Consider the following 21,757-nt stretch of genomic DNA (forward strand, 5'->3'; position numbering starts at 1 on the left):
GGGTTACCTTGAGGTGAGGGGTGGGGGTGGGGGTGGGGGTGGGGTGAGGAGGGTTACCTTGAGGTGAGGGGTGGGGGTGGGGTGGGTGGGTGAGGAGGGTTACCTTGAGGTGAGGGGTGGGGGGGGTGTGTGTGTGAGGAGGGTTACCTTGAGGTGTGGGGTGGGGGAAATGAGGAGGGTTACCTTGAGGTGAGGGGCGGGGTGGGGATGAGGAGGGTTACCTTGAGGTGAGGGGTGGGGGGTGTGTGTGTGAGGAGGGTTACCTTGAGCTGAGGGGTGGGGTGGGGGTGAGGAGGGTTACCTTGAGGTGAGGGGTGGGGGGTGTGTGTGTGAGGAGGGTTACCTTGAGGTGAGGGGTGGGGTGGGGGTGAGGAGGGTTACCTTGAGGTGAGGGGTGGGGGGTGTGTGTGAGGAGGGTTACCTTGAGGTGAGGGGCGGGGTGGGGGTGAGGAGGGTTACCTTGAGGTGAGGGGTTTTAGAAGGTTTACCTTAAGTGGGGTGAGGATTCTGTCATGATATTTGGTGTACTCCCTCACCCAGGAGTTACAGTTGTAGATGTAAGCAGCCATAATGTTCTGATAAACATTCTCCGGCATCACAACAAACCATTTGGACAGGAAGTCCGTCTGAAAGCAGAAATATGCTCTAATGTCATTCCTTTATTCATTTGTTTTTAGTATTTATACACAAGTGAAATGTCAGGATTTCCTTCACTCATAAAAGTGTTATTTCATGTTAGACATGACTTTTGAGATCCCAATCTGTGCTCTGTTTGTCACGTCAAAATACAAGTTAAGTCAAGTTTAACATTCCTGTGTCATGCACTAAGACATGCCGTCATAGAAGACACCATGTTGTATACATGTATACAAGTGTGTGAAGGCCAACAGTTTAAAACACTCAACATAAAAACTTTGCCATACACAAAATCATGAAAATATAGTGCCCAAATACATTTATTTATTTGATTGGTGTTTTACGCCTTGATCTTTGCTGAATACATAACAATCCCTCATAAAATCTCACAACTTCATATTTATTTATTTATTTCATTGGTATTTTACCCCGTACTCAAGAATATTTCACTTATGCGACGGCACCCATCAATATGGTGGGAGGAAACAGGCAGAGCCTGAGGGAAACCCATGATCATCCGCAGGTTGCTGACAGGCCTTCCCAGTTATGGCTGGAGGGGAAACCAGCATGAGCTGGACTTGAACTCACAGCGCATTGGTGAGATAGATCTTTATATTGAAACCCTTATACATCTACTGTAGTGTATAAAACACAGGGTGACGAACTTGCTAATTTGGCAAACGGCTAATATTTTCCTCACCCTGAATCTGTTATCTGAGCAGGTATGGGTGAAGTCTATGACCAGCTCAAAGGGCTTGTGGTAGAAAGGCTTGAGGGTCAGCAACACATGGTAGATGAGCAGGTCTCCGTTAATCTCCCCTACTCTGAAACAGCAACAACAAGCTAATTCAGAGAATTTATATCTCATGTTATCTATGCAAAACTTATGTATGGACTCCTTCCCACCTGTAACATTCCAAAATTAGCCATGAACTCTTGTCTTTTCCTTTATTACATGAATGTCACAATTTTCAGTGTATGTGTGCTCATTAAAGAGCTAGGCTGTGTACAAGAACTGCAGCGTCACAGAAAAAATAATGTGTTCTACAGATCTGGACTCTGTTGTGTGGCTTGTTCTTGAGTCTCCCATTGTAAGTTTGAACTTTTGTACCTGCTGTTTATTGGCTGTTTGTAGTGTACCTATGCATAATTTATCACTTGATTACATTACTTACATGTAAGGGAAAAAAAAAAAAAATCAATTGTCATATCAATTTTTAACTCAGTTTAATACGGCAAGAAACATGCAAAAAAAGATTTATATGTATGATATCATCAATGGCTTCTCTCCAAAAATCATCAATGTCTGCCGTCTTACTTGTATCTTCTGGCGATGTAATAGAACACAGGGTTTCCAGATTTGCTGGTCCCTGCCTGATAAAATATGTGAAGGTTCTTCAGAGATTTGAACTCATCTTTCTCGTGCATGTTGTGACGTGACATGATCTCCTCAAACTTAGTGCTTGTCATGTCCATGCTGCTCCACCTGGTGGGGAAGGGAGGTAATCAAATATGATTTAAATCACATACTGTGCCAGAATGTTTACATTACTTTTATACTTTTTTGGAACTGTCTTTCAACAGCGATTTCCAGGTACCAATGCAAAGTTCATAGAAGTATAATTAATCATAAGAATTTATTTATTTATTTGATTGGTGTTTTACGCCGTACTCGAGAATATTTCACTTATATGACGGTGGCTAACATTACAGTGGAAGGAAACCGGGCCCAAAACCCACGACCATCCGCAGGTTGCTGACAGACCTCCCCACGTTAAACACAAGAAGTACATGTCATATCCAGTACTATTTACTTCACCATAGAAATCCTGCTTGCGCTTTTAATTTTTGGGACAGACTTGTTGTTTATGAAATATAGCTGATCAAGAGTCAGATATAATTTATTTACTTATTTACTTCCTAGTGTTTTATGCCATAATAAAACTGCCTTTGGGTAAATGTTACTCACTGGGAGTCCAGAGGCCTGTGCTCTGGTGGGCCTAGGTATGCCAGAAGTGTCGCCATCTTGTCAAAGGGCCGTCTGCCAACTGCTTTATGATCTCTGTAATTGATCGTAACATAGAAATAAATGAGAAATTTCACTGCAATCTGAGGCCCTTAAATTTTATTTATTTATTTCATTGGTGTTTTACGCCATATTCAAGAATATTTCACTTATACGACGACGGCCAGCATTATGGTGGGTGGAAACCGGGCACAGCCCGGGGGAAACCCACAACCATCTTCAGGTTGCTGCAAGACCCACGTACGGCCGGAGAGGAAGCCAGCATGACCTGGACTAGAACTCACAGTGACCGCATTGGTGAGAGACTCCTGGGTCATTACGCTGCGCTAGCGCGTTAACCAACTGAGCCACGGCGGCCCCGAGGCCCTTAAACAGTTCTTTCTTGTAATAGATTTACTGATACAGGTATCTGAATCTAATGCATGAAATGATTGGCACAAAAGCATCCTAACTCCTAATCAAAGCTAATCGTTATATACAAGACCTTAGTATTAACCAAAACTGTGTTGTTTACTGCACCATATAATACAAGTTTACTCTATAAACTGACATGTACCAAATAAGCATCTGCAATCATTAGATTCTGAATATTGAGTACTGACAATACATCCTTTTAAAGGGCATAACTTCTTCATTTGATTGATTGATTGATCTATTTATTTACTCGGTATCTTATGCTATACTCAAGAATATTTCACGCTTACAACAACGGCCATCATTACAGTTGGAAACCCACTACCATCAACAGGTTGATGACAGACTTTCCCTCTTGTGACTGAAGAGGAAACCATTCAGCATGAGCTGGACTTGAACTCACAGCAACCACATTGGTGAGAAGCTAATCAGTGATATTGTGAAGTACTAGCAGACACTCGGACCTTGTTTGTTTCAAACTAATAGAATCACCTTTCTGTCATCCAAAAAAATTGATAAAGTATATTATATCAACACTACCTGCTACTGGAGAGATAGTCGCCTATTTTCTCCTGGTTGTTCCATAGTAGACGATGGAGGGCAAGGACATTAGCATCATTGATAAAGGACAGACTGTGATTGCCCGCATCTACAGTCTCACAGTCTGACACAATCTCCATGAAAAACCTGTCAACAAAAATACAACAATGCGATTATTTATTTATGATAAATGACTTAGCATTTTAAAAACTATGTCACACATTTTGCTTCATTCCAAGGGTTCTATTGGAAGGGTGTTTTGAGATTTGATTGGAAGGAAGGGGGGCATCATACTGGAAGATGCAAAACAAAAAATTTTCTACCCATCTCCAGGGGCCAGCTCAGAGAGGAGAAAATTTAAAATCATTTTATGAATTCAAAACGAACAAAACTTTCATACTATGGCAGCAAATTACTCGCTAAATTAAAATATCAGCTAGTTTCTAGACCTCCCTAGAATCCTGCGTCTAAATCACAAATTCTGCATCTGACACATATACAGAAATGAATTACTCTGGAAACATGCGTAAGATGAATTCCCACCCAAAGATGAAGCCACATTATCTTGACACCCAGTCTTCACTATTATTCTGCTTCTAAATTTTACTTTGTAGTCTTCCTTTCAAGCTTGGCATCAACATTGAAAATGAAGCGGAATTTCAAGATCGAAGTCTTTTATGGCTGAAGGGTTATAAAAGGCCTACTGTAACATGTGATCTGCCAAAAATGTTAGGCGACTATTTTTGAACGGTTTAAAAAAAAGTTATTTAGAGTAAGTAAAGGTGGAGAAGATGGAAGAATTGAACCTTTGTGAACTTAAACATTTGTGCCTTTGGAACAAGGTGAGACAGGTGATCAGTAAATAGTGTAAATCAGTTAAAACTTGCCCATCACATCTGACATGTCATATGATAGAAGCTAATACTTCTATTAGCTTTAGTCTGAACTCAAAACTCCCTTATTATTTACACATAAACCACCACTGCTGAGTACATACTTTCGTCCAGATTCAAAGTTGGTTTTGAGGAAATCGTTGAAAGCCCTCATGTGCTGTTCCTTGTGGAAGAGTAAGTGATTAGAGATGTTCTGCATGATTTTACACATCAACATCAGACCCCGCTTTATCCGTGGCGTTGGTTCTTCCTCGATAATCCCAGATTCGTACGGAGACACTGTCAAAATACGGCCATGCATCTTTCATTTATTTATTTCATTGGTGTTTTATGCCATACTCAAGAATATTTCACTTATACGACGGCAGCCAGCGTTATGGTGGGTGGAAACGGGACAGAGCTTGGGGGAAACCCACTACCCGAAAAAGAAGACAGTATGAGCTGGACATGAACTCAGAGTGACTGCAACGGTGAGACACATCATTGAAACTTGGGATATATATAAATTATATATTATATAATGTGCTGAAGTTGGACTCTAATTTATGGAAATGAATTAAAAAAAAAAAAAAAAAAACATTTAACAGAATTTTTTTTACTTTTTTCTCCCTCAGGAAATATTTCTGTCCCACTTATTCCAAATTCACATGACCAAAAACACTATTATGAAATTCCAAGTACAGTATTTCACCTGAAGTTTGGTTCGTAAAATTGTACTTTTAGCATAACACAAGAGCCTTAAAATAATACTTCTGATGTTAACATTTAAGTTATTCTGATAAAAAAAATATCAAATTTCTCCAAAAAAAAAAAAAAAAAAATCCTTTAGTTTGGACCTATACTTGTGGATGAATCAATCAGAATCAAAACATGTGTCACTTGAAAAATGCTTTTATGTAAATTCAGGTGAAATATGGTATTAACTAATCAATCCCATAAATATAGTATGACGTAGGAATCAATCTCACACTTTACTTTAAACTCAAAGAAGCATCAAAGAGAAAGGCCGGCCATGCTGAATTCATGTAAAGTGGGAATACTGGTTCACAACACTAAACAAGCAATGAGTGTTTAACATGCAAAGCAAGCAGGCAGTGCAAGGGATAGAAATGAAAGATGTAGTTATGTACAAGCTTCATTAATTAAAACCAACTCTGTGTACACCTCGGTGAAATTACTGAACCTATCAATGCATCACTATTTTTCCAGTTTAAGTTGTTTTTTTTTTTTGTTCTTTCCAAACAGAAACATCTCAACAGGAAATAATTTAGACACACAGATTTTTTTTCACGCGTTTTGGTTTGCTATTCTTTGTAGCATGGTTTGTTTGTTCGTTTATTTCATTGGAGTTTCATGCCATACCCAAGAATATTTCATTAACATGATGGCAGTGAAGTTTATGAGTGGTGAAAATGCAGCCTGGGGGAAATCACTTCACCTTGATGACGCTGTGACCTCATGATCTAAAGAGTAGATTTTCGGCAAGGTCACATTAATACATCCACAAGGTCAAACACATACATATAAGTGCTGGCACATTATCAAGTTTAACCAACTGATTGCAATCCATTTTTCTGCGAATATCACAAGGACAGTTACATTTTAATTATTGAGCTCGGGGTGCGAATGATGCATTGTATTTTTCAAAATTTTGGTTGCTGATGCTCTAACATGGCATATAGCATGGTCTTGTAAGAATTCCAGATTAAAAACCAATTTACAGAAAGACCAAGCACAGCAGAACAAAATGGCTGTGACTGTCTTCTCATCTTCTCCTTGGATAGTACAGCTAAACATGCTGGCAGTGGATTCAAACCTTGCTTCACTTACTAGTCAAGACATAGTCAACAAAGAGCAGAGCCCATTTTTTTGTCATGTATGTTACTTAGACATGGTAGAAAGAAACTGAGCTAATTCTTTCCGGTTGCTGCTGTTCAGCCATTTTTCTATTTTTCAGCCATTTTTCAACTTTTATATGGCTTCTGTTTTTCTTTGCAACACTACAAAAAAAAGTGAATTCACAGAGTTTTGAGAAAAAGGCTAACTGTATCAAAGAAGAGAAGTCTTGAGGACATTTACTTAAATGGCACAAAACAACTGTCAGAGAAATACAGTGTAAATGTTCACAGATGACATGCATATACATATATTATGTACCTAGGCTTATTCATGCCCCATGCAAATGCATGTATGATTCACTCTGGGGCAAAGTTATGCAAAGCCAAAATTTAGGGCAAAACATGTTTTATATAAGTATTACCACATCCTTCAATGACAAATACGCCTTATCTATCAGCATATGGGGCCCGATTCCAAAAAGATATTTCTGACTTAAGTCAAAATTTAAAGCGGTGTCACACTGTTTAGTTTTCAGTAATGGAAGCTGAAGTTTTGACACATTTGTCTGAAGATAACACTGATGCGATGGTCAAATTTTTAATTCATAGGGCTCAAAAATAAGCTCTAAAATCATATTTCAAATTTTGACTTCTCTTTAGCATCAAAAGGACAATGTAAAGTACTTTATTTATCAAAGAACAGCAGCTAAACTGCATTTCATGTGAAGGGAAAGAACAGAATACTTGCTATGACAAACCTCATGAACTGGAATGCAGTTTGGATAAATATTAGGGTCAAACAGAATACTATATGAGTTTCACTTTGAAAAGGGAACTAACAGAAAGCTCATCACAAAAAAATTTAAAAAAAATGCACCACTGCACTGCACTCCAAGTTTAATAAAGGGAACCAACAGAATACTCGTTATGGCAAATCTCAACAACTGCACTGCACTCCAAGTTTAATAAAGGGAACCAAGAGAATACTCGTTATGGCAAATCTCAACAACTGGACTGCACTCCAATTTAAAAGGAACCATCAGAATACTGATTATGGCAAATCTCAACAGCTACACTGCACTCCAAGTTTAATAAAAGGAACCAACAGAAAACTGATTATGGCAAATCTCAACAACTGCACTGCACTGCACTCCAAGTTTAATAAAGGGAACCAACAGAATACTGGTTATGGCAAATCTCAAAAACTGCACTGCACTCCAATTTAAAAGGAACCATCAGAATACTGATTATAGCAAATCTCAACAACTACACTGCACTCCAAGTTTAATAAAGGGAACCAAGAGAATACTGGTTATGGCAAATCTCATCCACTGCACTGCACTCCAAGTTTAATAAAAGGAACCAACAGAATACTGATTATGGCAAATCTCAACAACTGCACTGCACTGCACTCCAGTTTAAAGGGAACCAACAGAATACTGATTATGGCAAATCTCAACAACTGCACTGCACTCCAAGTTTAATAAAGGGAACCAACAGAATACTCGTTATGGCAAATCTCAACAGCTGCACTGCACTCCAAGTTTAATAAAAGGAACCAACAGAATACTGATTATGGCAAATCTCAACAACTGCACTGCACTCCAAGTTTAATAAAAGGAACCAACAGAAAACTGATTATGGCAAATCTCAACAGCTGCACTGCACTCCAAGTTTAATAAAAGGAACCAACAGAATACTGATTATGGCAAATCTCAACAGCTGCACTGCACTCCAAGTTTAATAAAGGGAACCAACAGAATACTGATTATGGCAAATCTCAACAACTGCACTGCACTCCAAGTTTAATAAAGGGAACCAAGAGAATACTCGTTATGGCAAATCTCAACAACTGGACTGCACTCCAATTTAAAAGGAACCATCAGAATACTGATTATAGCAAATCTCAACAACTACACTGCACTCCAAGTTTAATAAAGGGAACCAACAGAATACTCGTTATGGCAAATCTCAACAACTGCACTGCACTCCAAGTTTAATAAAAGGAACCAACAGAAAACTGATTATGGCAAATCTCAACAACTGCACTGCACTCCAAGTTTAATAAAAGGAACCAACAGAATACTGATTATGGCAAATCTCAACAGCTGCACTGCACTCCAAGTTTAATAAAGGGAACCAACAGAATACTGATTATGGCAAATCTCAACAACTGCACTGCACTCCAAGTTTAATAAAAGGAACCAACAGAATACTGATTATGGCAAATCTCAACAGCTGCACTGCACTCCAAGTTTAATAAAGGGAACCAACAGAATACTGATTATGGCAAATCTCAACAGCTGCACTGCACTCCAAGTTTAATAAAGGGAACCAACAGAATACTGATTATGGCAAATCTCAACAGCTGCACTGCACTCCAAGTTTAATAAAGGGAACCAACAGAATACTGATTATGGCAAATCTCAACAACTGCACTGCACTCCAGTTTAATAAAGGGAACCAACAGAATAATCCTATTTTGTCAGGCTGAGAGTACTTTAGACCACTGATACCTTTTCAGAGTGCATTAGTAGTCTAGTGAATCTGCACACTGTATAGAGTTTCACAATACCATGTACCTGTAAAACTGATAGAAGTGATATTACCAAATTTCCATAATATTTAGTTCACTATCAATTCATGGACAAGTATGACAGACAAACACAACACCACCAATACACTTTCACAGCAAGACTATACAGACTTCAGCAAAACTAAACGCTTAACACCACAAATATGTTAATCAAATTCAAAATTATTAAACGCATTGACCTTAAGTAGCTACACAGTGCTCAAAGGAATGTCAACAACAACAAAAAAAAAAATACAACAGCAGCATTTCCACCATATTAACAGAGATGTACCACAATATCAAAAATACAAGCAGAGTGAAGGAAAGGAAGTTTCTGAACGGCGATAACTGAAGACAAAAAGCAGCCAGCACAACAAACTAAACCCAAACTAAACCCCAACTCTTTTTTTGTTTTTACCTAGAGCTGGATTGATGAAACGCAAAAAGATAACCGTGCCAATGACAGTCCAAACGGTGTCCAGGCTGCTCTGGAAACGCTGTGTTACCACCTGGTAAAGACAGTGACACATACTGCGCAGCTTGGGTGGAAACCTGGCAAAGAAGTACCCAATAAATCATGTGAAAGGGGACAGTGAATCATTTCCTAGCTGTATGACTCTTGTTGTCATCATGTGATGAGACATACTCCACAGCTTGGGCAGAAACCTGGCAAAGAAGTACCCAATAAATCATGTGAAAGGGGACAGTGAATCATTTTCCTAGCTGTATGTCTCTTGTTGTCATCATGTGACGAGTCATACTCCACAGCTTGGGCAGAAACCTGGCAAAGAAGTACCCAATAAATCATGTGAAAGAGGACAGCGTATGACTGCCTGGTTACAAGTACTGTGAACCTGGCAAAGAAGTACCCAACATAAAAGGAGAACGACTGCCAAGCTACATGTCTCTTGTCATCAAATAAGACAGACACAAAATGCACACCTTGGGCAGAAACCTAGCAAAGAATGAAAGAAAGATGAAGTACCGCAGCTATATTGTGGCGAGCCTGGCAAAAAATAACCCAATAAATTATGAGGATGATGATAAACGTGAAGATAGAAGTCTCTATCACCAATTTTATGTACAGACAGCAATGTATATATATGTACCGTGCAGCAGAGAATTCAATACATAATGTGAAGTGGCTCTGATTAATGTATGATTGCCTACAGTACCACATCTACATGTGCTGCCATTTCACTTCTGTAAAACTACTGGGCACCCGAACTAATCAAGCACGATTAAGTAAATTCAACAAAAATATCAAGACTTACCACTAAAAATTAAGTTTTCATACAAATTTCATTCACAGACTTAAAAATTCTGAAAGCATCGTTTGGAGATGCATTTAGAAAATGTTAACCAAGGGTATCTGGCAATTCATTTTTGATGCATGCATGGGAAACATTTCTGAGTATAAAATGAAGATAGATTTCTGGTGTACACAGCAGATAACAAGTAACACAGCACAGTCAAACCTGTAGGTGCACAGCATCAGCTGTTATTAAGGCTATCAGTTCTAAAACGTGGCACACTAGTTTTAGCTGTTTTTTTTCCAAGATGCAAAGTAAAGACATGGCGTATACTGAGGTATGTAGCATATATGTAGCATGGTACTTTGGGGCAAATGCGGCATGAGTTGGGTTAGAGGCGATGGAATGTAGCATGGTGTTAGGAAGCTTCAAAGGTGCGAAAAAAAAAAAAAAAAAATGTGACGGCATCCATGGAAACCTGGTGAATGATATTACCTACGGCCGGGTTTAGGAAACGAACAAATATAACTCGTCCAGTGATGAGAAAACTATCCTGTGGAAACCGGCGGAAGATGACGTGAAACAAACAGTGACAGAGAGTTCGCAGTTTCGACGGAAATCTGTTGGGTTCAAGTATCAAAAAGAGATGATTATGGTATGAGCTGTAAAATCCTTATCCATACACTGATGTATTCATGTCACCAGAGTTTAACATTCAATTTATATAACAGTTGTCTGGTTTACCAGTGGGGGGAAACCAAAGCCTTCGGAGGAAACCGAAGCCTTCAGAGGAAACCAAAGCCTTCGGAGGAAAATGATGCGTTTGGTGTATGCCCGGGTGACCACCCACTGCCAAGTACCTGGGAAACCTTCTGACATACTGCGAACACATAGAAAAGGGATGAAAGTCACAATGTTTGTATAACTTTTGACACCACTGCTGACTGTTACATTTATTTATTTATTTGATTGGTGTTTTACACCTTACTCAAGAATATTTCACTTACATGATGGCGGCCAGCATTATTGTAGGAAGAAATCGGGCAGAGCCCGGGGGGAAACCCACAACCATCCGCAGGTTGCTGAGGGACCTTCCCACGTACGGCCGGAGAGGAAGCCAGCATGAGCTGGACTTTAACTCACAGCGACGGTATTGGTGAGAGACTCTTGGGTCATTACGTTGCACTAGCGCTCTAACCAACTGAGCCACGGAGGCCCCCCACTGACTGTTACAAAAATATTAATTGTCTACATGTACATAGGCGGGTATAATTATTGCTTCAACTACATACAACTGTAAAATATGACATGAGAAAATGTATAATGAATAAATGAATAACAAAAAATGTACATGATTCACTCATGCAACAATTCTGCTAACATAATTATGCTAAACAAACTAAAATTTCATCTTTGCTCAGTGGTAATGATTCTGGGAGTTCTTGATGATTATGGAAAGGTGTTCTGAGGTTTGTTTGGAAGGTAGAATGTTACCAACTGGAAAAAAAGTTTCAGACGAAAGAAATATTTTGGGACAACTTACTCAAGTACTTATTTCATTAAATTTTTACTAAACCATATTTTAAGCAGTCAGGGAGAAATTACCGTTTATATAAACTGATTTGATTGGTAGTGTTATACTGTATGTCAAAGTTAAGAATATTTCACTAATACAATGGTTGCTGGTGTTATAGTTATAGGAAATCCACAACAACCCACAGGTTGCTGGCTGGTCTTCCCACATGACACGGGAGAAAGTCAGCATGATTATAGTTCATAAGGGTTATAGTTGGAGGAAATCCACAACAACCTGCAGGTTGTTGGCAGATCTTCCCACATGACACGGGAGAAAGCCAGCATGATTATAGTTCACAAGTGTTATAGTTGGAGCAAATCCACAACAACCCACAGGTTGTTGGCAGATCTTCCCACATGACACGGGAGAAAGTCAGCATGATTATAGTTCACAAGTGTTATAGTTGGAGCAAATCCACAACAACCCACAGGTTGTTGGCAGATCTTCCCACATGACACGGGAGAAAGCCAGCATGATTATAGTTCACAAGTGTTATAGTTGGAGCAAATTCACAACAACCTGCAGGTTGCTGGCAGATCTTCCCACATGACACGGGAGAAAGCCAGCATGATTATAGTTCACAAGTGTTATAGTTGGAGCAAATTCACAACAACCTGCAGGTTGCTGCCAGATCTTCCCACATGACACGGGAGAAAGTCAGCATGATTATATTTCATAAGTGTTATAGTTGGAAGAAATCCACAACAACCCACAGGTTGCTGGCAGATCTTCCCACATGACACGGGAGAAAGCCAGCATGATTATAGTTCGTAAGTGTTATAGTTGGAGCAAATTCACAACAACCTGCAGGTTGCTGGCAGATCTTCCCACATGACACGGGAGAAAGCCAGCATGATTATAGTTCACAAGTGTTATAGTTGGAAAAAATTCACAACAACCCACAGGTTGCCGGCAGATCTTCCCACATGACACGGGAGAAAGCCAGCATGATTATAGTTCGTAAGTGTTATAGTTGGAGCAAATTCACAACAACCTGCAGGTTGCTGGCTGATCTTCCCACATGACACGGGAGAAAGCCAGCATGATTATATTTCATAAGTGTTTTAGTTGGAGGAAATCCACAACAACCCACAGGTTGCTGGCAGATCTTCCCACATGACACGGGAGAAAGCCAGCATGATTATAGTTCGTAAGTGTTATAGTTGGAGGAAATCCACAACAACCCACAGGTTGCTGGCAGATCTTCCCACATGACACAGGAGAAAGCCAGCATGATTATATTTCATAAGTGTTTTAGTTGGAGGAAATCCACAACAACCCACAGGTTGCTGGCAGATCTTCCCACATGACACGGGAGAAAGCCAGCATGATTATAGTTCATAAGTGTTTTAGTTGGAGGAAATCCACAACAGCCTGCAGGTTGCTGGCTGATCTTCCCACATGACACGGGAGAAAGCCAGCATGATTATAGTTCGTAAGTGTTATAGTTGGAGGAAATTCACAACAACCCACAGGTTGCTGGCAGATCTTCCCACATGACACACGAGAAAGCCAGCATGATTATAGGTTCACAAGTTCACTGTTCCTTTACTGATTACAGCCTACTGTCATGTAGGATACACAGTACATTTAGTGTAACAGCAGCTCCTTACCCACTGTTACCACAGTAACACAGGTAGTTCTCCTCACCTTTGAGCCGAGTTAACGATGTCATCAAACACCTTTTGGGTGATCACCATCAGGTTCCGCTTGTTCCGCTCTATGCTCTCCCCGCTCTCAATCCTACCAACACAATATCACATCGTTGTCTGATGAGTTGTCATCAGTAAAACAATGAATGAATAGTTATGGATTAAAGGAAAATAAAACACTGAAACAAAGCTTGTTTCAGATGAAAGACCACTAAAAACTGTTCAGGAAAATAGTTGGATTTTCTTTGGTTTCACAATTTGTTTAGCGCATTTGAATATTTTATTCTATGGTGGACTTTTCGGATCATAATGCTACCAGTAACATCACGTAAGGTTTTTGCTACTTAACTACAATGTACTTAGACTCCTACATTTCATCATTTAAAATGCACATACATGTATGTATCTATGAATGAATTTGCCTAATCCACATTGAAACAAATTATTTCAGGCAAAAAGTATAGATGTGGTGTAACTGATACCTTTTGGGTCACAACAGACCAGAATCTAATTTTCTAACACAATTTTAGTAGACTAAACAAACTGTAAAAAAACATAGAGCCTACAATTTTCCTGGACAGTTTTCTGGCATTATCAGATTGTGGCATGAACGTGTTAAAATAAATCCTCGGTGACTGATTTTCGATACGAGAACAATCAATATCCAACAAAACAGATGGACATGTTTAAAACCAACTAAAGGAAAATAAACCTCAGTTAAAACTTAAAAACCATTATACATGTACTCTTCCAGTATACATGTAGATACGATCTGGAAAACTGTGTATATATGTAAGTATAAATAATAAACACGAACCATACTTTAAGTTAAAAACAAGAAAAAAAAAAAAAGAGCGCACGCTGGGTGTTAGGATTACTCAGCCGAAATGTAGCTCTCCTCACTCTCAATTCTATGTCACATTACGGGGTTCAAGTTTTAATCCAAAAAGCATTTTGAGTAGCAAAGAGCAGCGCTAGATGTTGCTCAACCCTTGTCCTTGTTGGTCATGCTGGCCAGTTTTCTTACATCTTTTACCAAGGGCTATTCTCTTAACACAGTGCCAGTTGGAATGTCACTGCTATTGTGATGTTGTACTTGTTTTGCCCCAGAGCTTGCTTAAAATTAATTTAATTCAAAGCAAGAGACAACTGAAGGATTTGGCCTATGTACATTTGTTTGGTTTGTGGACAAAACGACCACTATTAAAGCCACAAGTAAAAGTTAAAATTGCATTAAGTTTTAGTCTACCGTAGGACACCTGATACTGGTTCTTTCCTGTTTTGTAGAAAAGTATGTCAGCTAAAATCATTGAATTTTTAATGTATCTGAATTTCATTTGTTTCCAGGATTGGCATGAACACTGCAACGATATCAGACATGGAACAGAGTTTGTAGACTTTCAGTGCCACCACATTTTAATTATCAGCAACTTTTCACCACTAGAATGATCATGAATTGATCAGGTCTTGTACACTTTCTTGGTCATCAAATTTTAATTTTCAATAAATTCTCACCTCTAGTATACTCTAGTATAAAAGAATAATCAAATTCTGTGATATTCAAAGATATCCAAGGCCTGTATGAATATTGTACCTATCAGGTATAGAACTGTTCCTCTACACTTTCTTGGTCATTAAATTTTAATTTTCCACAACCTCTTATCACCAGATTGTTAAAATCCATGATTTTTCAGGTGTGGGGAAAGGACCAATCACATTCCCAGATTTTTCCAGGATTTTCATTACTAACTTCTATGAATCCTGTATGACTAACCTTGCAGGATCCACTTCATAGGAGACTTTGCGATCAGGGGCCTGGTCCTGTAGGAACATTTCCATGATTAACGGATGAAGAAGTTCCCTCAGGTAGCCCTGCCCATAGAACCTGAAACAGTAGGCCATGATCTTACTGGCCAGGCTGTTCCCGCGAAACAGTGTCTGCATACAGTCGGCAATCTCCACCTGTGGACAAGCAAAGAAACCAGTGAGTTGTCAGGGAAACTCAACAATGGACAAGGAAAGAAACTAGAGAATTGTCATGGAAACTCAAAAATGGACAAGGAAAGAAACTAGCAAGTTGTCATGGAAACTCCAAAATGGACAAAGAAAGAATCTAGCAAACTGTCATGGAAACTCCAAAATGGACAAGGAAAGAAACCAGTGAGTTGCCATGGAAACTCCAACATGGACAAGGAAAAAAACTAGCGAGTTGTCATGGAAACTCAACAATGGACAAGGAAAGAAACTAGCAAGTTGTCATGGAAACTCAAAAATGAGCAAGGAAAGAAACTAGCAAATTGTCATGGAAACTCCAAAATGGACAAGGAAAGAAACTAGCAAGTTGTCATGGAAACTCCAAAATGGACAAGGAAAGAAACTAGCAAGTTGTCATGGAAACTCCAAAATGGACAAGGAAAGAAACAAAGTAAATTGTCATGGAAACTCCAAAATGGACAAGGAAAGAAACAAAGTAAATTGTCATGGAAACTCAAAAATGGACAAGGAAAATCAATATTCACTAATATCAAATTTTTTATATTTACGTAGAATAGACCAAGCTATTGATTCTAAAGTTTGAAAAAGTTATAATGTAACCCACTTTATGAATTTTAGGAGCCTTATTATCGATTTTGGGCAGAAGCACATGTCCAGAGGAGAAGGATATATTGTGAAAGGTAACTGTTAGTGATAATAATGATAGCAAATATATGACTGGGTTTGCACAGATCGATTTTCGGGAAAAAGCCTCTCATATACTCTAAATGCCTTTTTATTTGCAGGTATAAACTTTCGGGGGTTTGGTAAGAAGACATATTCGTGGGAATCAACTTTCGCGGATCTTAACAGAATTTTTGGACAACTGATGAACGAAAATCAAACTTCAATACAGAAACGTCAAGTCCTACAACAACTCATGCATTAAAGTATCAATGTTATCATTTAAACTTGTGCGCACCTGTAAGATGTGACAAAAATTCTATACAATACAGTAACTTGATCAGACAAAGGAGGTTAATCCTCCTCAGCTTTTAATCTTTTGAAGACTGGTAATCTTTATAAGACGAAGCCCTTTCTTCCTGTGTGAGCAAATATTTGTGTCACTCACTCTGGGAGATGACGAAGGATTAAATGTGATATAAATAAATCACACTGTTTAATTCTCATGCATCGGCGGTGTGAGTGAAACATTTACAACTAGAGTTGATAAAAAAACAGCCTCTCTCACTGTATGTATATCGCCCAGTACAAATTATCGATTTGTATGTCTCTAACTGCGGCAATAAATCAACAACAACAACGTCGCAATGTGGTGATTTTTAGACGGAGCTAAGCCTCCTTAAAAGAAAGCAAGATTAACTGACGATCAATTAAGCTGAATTTGTGAAAGCCGGAATACATTCTAATTAGGTATTTCTAATTAACGTGTTTGAAAAAGTATTAGAACTGTAGTGCTTGTTAACGAATTTATAAATGTAATGCATGCTACATTAATACATTACTTACATGGGTTTTATCTTCGATGGCACTTATTTTCCCAGAAATGTGTTTGCCGTGAAATCGGCGAATGTTAGTACCACGCGAATAAAAAGGCGTTTACAGAAGCCTCTTCTGTTTCACAATATCCCCCAAAACCTGCTTACCTCCTTTGAGAACATATTCCACAGCAGCTGATAGAGAAGATGTTTCCCATCAAACAGTGTGACAAACACACGTGCCAGCTCATCCTGAAATACAACAATATCGATATGCAATTCTAAATTCACTACTCATTTCAAAATACCAGTAATTATAATGTAAGCCCTATTTAACACTACAGTACTCTGTCAATTGGCATAAATTAGTATAAACACTTTATTGTTGACTTTTCTTTTCTCTTTTTCAGCCTGACAGAAAAACAAATTTAACAGAATGCTATCAAAGGCATTGATATGCATCATTTGTTGCCAAACACTAGCACTGGGTAATGTAAAGTGTTAGCAAAAGTGTCATTAGAAATATGATCACATACAATGCTGCAAAACTTACCGGTGCTGATACCCCTTGAACTGGTGATAATTTTACAGGAAAGCAATCTTGATTATTTACTATCAATTGGAATTACAAACTACCTTTACTTTCATGGAATTATTCACCCTAATGTACAAAGTTGGTGAAAACTCGTGCAGCCGTACGTGGGAAGGTATGCCAGCAACCTGCAGATGGTCATGGGTTTCCCCCTGGGCTCTGTCTGGTTTCCTCCCACCATAATACTGGCCGCCGTTGTATAAGTGAAATATTCTTGAGAACAGCGTAAAACACCAATCAAATAAATAAATAAAGTAAAAAATCATGTGAAATAATATGTGATTTATAGTAAATAAAAACTGAAGTAATTTTTCATATCTGTTTTAGAGTTTTACGCCCTACTCAAGAATATTTCACTTATACCAAGACAACCAACATTACGGTGGGAGGAAACCAGGCATGGATATATTTAAACAACTACAACACAATACATTACCATTTGGTTGAAGGAAACAACACTGGCCAATGCCATGGCTATAGGGAGCTCCCCTTTGTCCCCAATCATGGTCACTAACTCAACGAGTCTCTCAAAGCGGTCAGCCAGTGCCGTCTCCGCAAGATCGTGAAACTCTGTCCCCTGCTGGAGAATTTTGGTCAGAACCTCCATGAAAGCAGCTCGAGTCTGAGGGTCCTTATGGTAGCCCAGGGCTACAACAACGGGAAAGGCGAAATATGTGGAGTTTTTATTTTGTTACTTTGTATGTATTTATTTAAGAAATCACGTTCCTGCTATGGGTGTCTGGCAGCAGTTTCACTGTCAATATTTAAAAAAGAAAATCATTTAACAAAAAATTTTAACCACAGCCACCAGGAATGTTGTCACAAGAAGTTGTTGTTAAGCATCTGAAGTGTGGCATCGTTTGATTTTTGTCAACAAGGATAATATTCTGTTTTATATACACTCAACCGTTCCATGTATGTCCTCAAATAAGCAAAATTGCTCATGCAAAACTGAGTCTGACTTGAGATTTGTAGTCCTTGATCACCTTCTTTCCACGTAATACCAAAATGGTCAACGGTTACAGAATGACTTATTTGTGCGTGTGTGTGTGTGTGTGTGTGTGTGTGTGCGATGCCCTACTCAACATATTTAAGTCACATAAGTATAAAACCACCGACCTTGGAGAGGTGCCAGGCAAACCTCTTTGGGCAACATCACTGGTCAAGGACCTCACAGTTGTATTACTGCTCTAACTGTCTAAACTAAACAGAGCCTCTGTAGTTTGTAGATAAAGGCACCTTAGGAACAGTACATGTAGGTGTAGAGTGTATGCATGATTACATGGTATTTTCCCCTTAACGTTTATTTCACGAAAATAGGTATGGCAGTGGTTTGTGGTACACACAGGAAAGTGCCAATCATACCGGCTTTTGTAATGTCAGAAAGTAACACTATTTCAGCTAAAAAATAAATAAATGAAAGAATGATTAAATATAATACACAAACAAAATGACTTAAAAAATGAAAACAGAAATAAATACAAATGAATGAACTGCTTTACACAACGTATACATCACAGGAATGCTCTAAACTTTTTCATAAAGATTTTCACTGAAACACTGTACATGTAAGTACGTAAGTTCCCGTGAGAAAGAGGTTTTGAACTCACCTATAGAGTGCATGAGGCCACTGTCAATGTTGGCGTTGAGCAGATTAGACATGGCCTGCACTGTGCAGTTGCGCAGCGCGCTCAGGTTGGAAATGCTGCGCTTCCTGTTAGGATCCAGAGCTTTATCTTGTTCTTCCTCAGAGCAATCGTTCAGCAAGTTCATGAATAAAGTCAAGTACCTGGAAATAAGTCACGAAATTTCTCCTAAGGCTTTTACATAATATATGTCTATACTTTTCTTTACAGACCAGGGCCCCTTGGACAAAGAAATCATGGCTGCAATCGATTGTAAACACTACAACTGATTTTATGACTGATTGTAAAATAATTTATTGCACACAGGAAATGTAAACTGATTGTAACTTTTCGGAGCTTTGATCGCAATCGTACGTCAAAACTGACTCTTACATGACAATGGTTTGTATAAATGGAAAATGTACCAGTCAACAACTTTTTCATGCCTTCACTTTCAAAAGAGTTCTACACCACAATGATTCAGTGGCCAACACCATCATGGAAAAAAATTCTTGTAACACCTTTTTGAGAGAATTAAATCGGACATCTTTATAAAATTAATAACTAATTACCCAGGCAAGAATATGTATTTAATCGTAACTTGTAGGCAATTGTGATATTTACACCTGGGTCAAGCAGACTGTAATTTTTGACTGTCAGTTACAACTCTTATAGCAGTGAAATACTAGCATCTTGATGACAGCAGGTACTCTATCAGTGATCTTACTTGAGGAAGAGCTGTGACTTAGCCTCCATCAGGTCCCCACGGTCACTCTCCTCTGGTTGGAGTGGCAGTCCTGCTAACAGTGCAGCTACAGCCTCCATACTTGCCTGGTCAAGGTCACTGTAAGAAGAAGAACAACAACAGGTGACCTTACAACAAACAAAAACAACAGATTTACCATCAAAACTTTTTCCATGAATCAGCCCAGCTCATACTAGCTTTCTTTCCAGCTGTACGTCGGAAGTTCCCTCGGCAACCTGCGGATGGTTGAGCGCTTTCACCTGGTTCTGACCAGTTTCCATGTGCCATAATGCTGGCTGCCGTCGCATTAGTGAAATATTCTTTAGGACGGCGTAAATCTCCGAGCAAGAAAATCAATAAATAGTAACATGAAGTATATTTTGACATTAACATATACTTACTCAAATCTGGTGGTGATCAGTGGAATTCTAAGGTAACATGTAATACATGCCTAATTTTACTCATTTGGTGAACAACACAGAAGTTTCAACTAAAATTTTAAAGAAGACCTTTGTCAGATTCTGACTGTTCCATTGATCTTGGAAAGGTGATTTCATGTTTGTTTGCAAAAGCAGGATCACATCCTAGTGGAAAAATGTAAGTAGGATCACATTATTTGGGCAATTGAAGGTGCACAGATGTAGGTGGGCATTTGGGAATGCACACATGTAGGTGGGCATTTGAAGGTGCATAAGTTTAGGTGGGCATCTGGAAGTGCACACATGTAGGTGGGCATTTGAAGGTGCATAAGTTTAGGTGGGCATCTGGAAGTGCACACATGTAGGTGGGCATTTGGAGGTGTGTAGATGTAGGTGGGTATTTGAAGGTGCATATATGTAGGTTGGCATTACAAGGTGCATAGGTGCAGGTCGGCAATTCAAGGTGCATTGATGCAGGTGGCCATTTCAAGGTGCATAGATGCAGGTGGGCATTTGGAGGTGTTTAGATGTAGGTTGGCATTTGGAGGTGCATACATGTAGGTGGGCATTTGGAGGTGCATACATGCAAGCAGGCATTTAGAGGGGTTTACATGTAGGTGGACACTGGAGGTGCATGCATGTAGGCGGGCATTTGGGGGTGCTTACATGCAGGTGGGCATTTGGAGGTGCATATGTGCAGGTGGGCATTTGGAGGTGCATGTATGCAGGTGGGCATTTGGAGGTACATGTATGCAGTTAGGTGAACACCGGGCAGTGTATTTATTTATCCAATTGTAGAGTACTTCACAATACGATGGAGGCCAGCATTATGGTGGGAGGAAACCGGCAGGAACTGGGCAGAAACCAACAAACATGGGCAGGCTGCTTACAGACCTTTCCACCTGGGTGGATATACACGTAGTTAGAAGAACATCTATGTAGAGAGATACACAGGTGGACATTTGGGTGGAGAGTAGATACACAGTACAGTGCTCTCACCGTGACATGACGGATATGTCACCCAGGATGTTGACTTGGTGTGAGTTGCCCATGATCCAGTCCGTCAGGTACTCTACGAGCTTGTTCCTGAACTTCATCTCCTGTCTGAATGTCAGGTCATCTCTCCTCTGCATCATCTGTCAATAGCAATATAGAGTTATCCTATATTGTTGATCTGTAGTGCAATGATGGACTTATTTATCTGTCTGGGCTTAACTTTGACTTACAGATACTTTTCCTTTATGTAATTCTTTTAATTTTGAGGACAACTATTTTTAGTAATGCAGTCTTGAAATTCCAAAACTGTCTCAGTTTTATTGCAAAAGTATAGACATCTGCATGATGTTCTTTAGATTCGACTATAAACCACATGAGAAAACAAGAAATGTGTATTCCTGTTAAAACCACATTTACATGGCTAACAAGAGCAGACCAGGCGCACTGTATACGACATATGATGATGAGAAGTCACTAGGTATTTGTGCATTTACTGTGTCTTCT

The 21,757-nt window shown here is 39.2% G+C and overlaps 1 protein-coding gene across 1 annotated transcript in view; it reads right to left on the minus strand.

Moving 5' to 3' along the window:
• Positions 1-21,757, minus strand: part of LOC135476120 (neurofibromin-like) — an 82,917-nt gene that overhangs the window by 29,658 nt on the left and 31,502 nt on the right. The window contains 14 exon segments of the mRNA XM_064756024.1: positions 489-626; positions 1,337-1,460; positions 1,955-2,122; positions 2,606-2,698; positions 3,617-3,763; positions 4,614-4,788; positions 9,341-9,474; positions 13,402-13,494; positions 15,178-15,365; positions 17,045-17,128; positions 17,905-18,116; positions 19,079-19,257; positions 19,821-19,937; positions 21,257-21,393. Of these exon segments, the coding sequence (XP_064612094.1) occupies positions 489-626; positions 1,337-1,460; positions 1,955-2,122; positions 2,606-2,698; positions 3,617-3,763; positions 4,614-4,788; positions 9,341-9,474; positions 13,402-13,494; positions 15,178-15,365; positions 17,045-17,128; positions 17,905-18,116; positions 19,079-19,257; positions 19,821-19,937; positions 21,257-21,393 (1,989 nt within the window).

The sequence above is a fragment of the Liolophura sinensis genome, chromosome 10 (assembly GCF_032854445.1).
Source record: "Liolophura sinensis isolate JHLJ2023 chromosome 10, CUHK_Ljap_v2, whole genome shotgun sequence".
NCBI classification, from domain to species: Eukaryota; Metazoa; Mollusca; class Polyplacophora; order Chitonida; family Chitonidae; genus Liolophura; species Liolophura sinensis.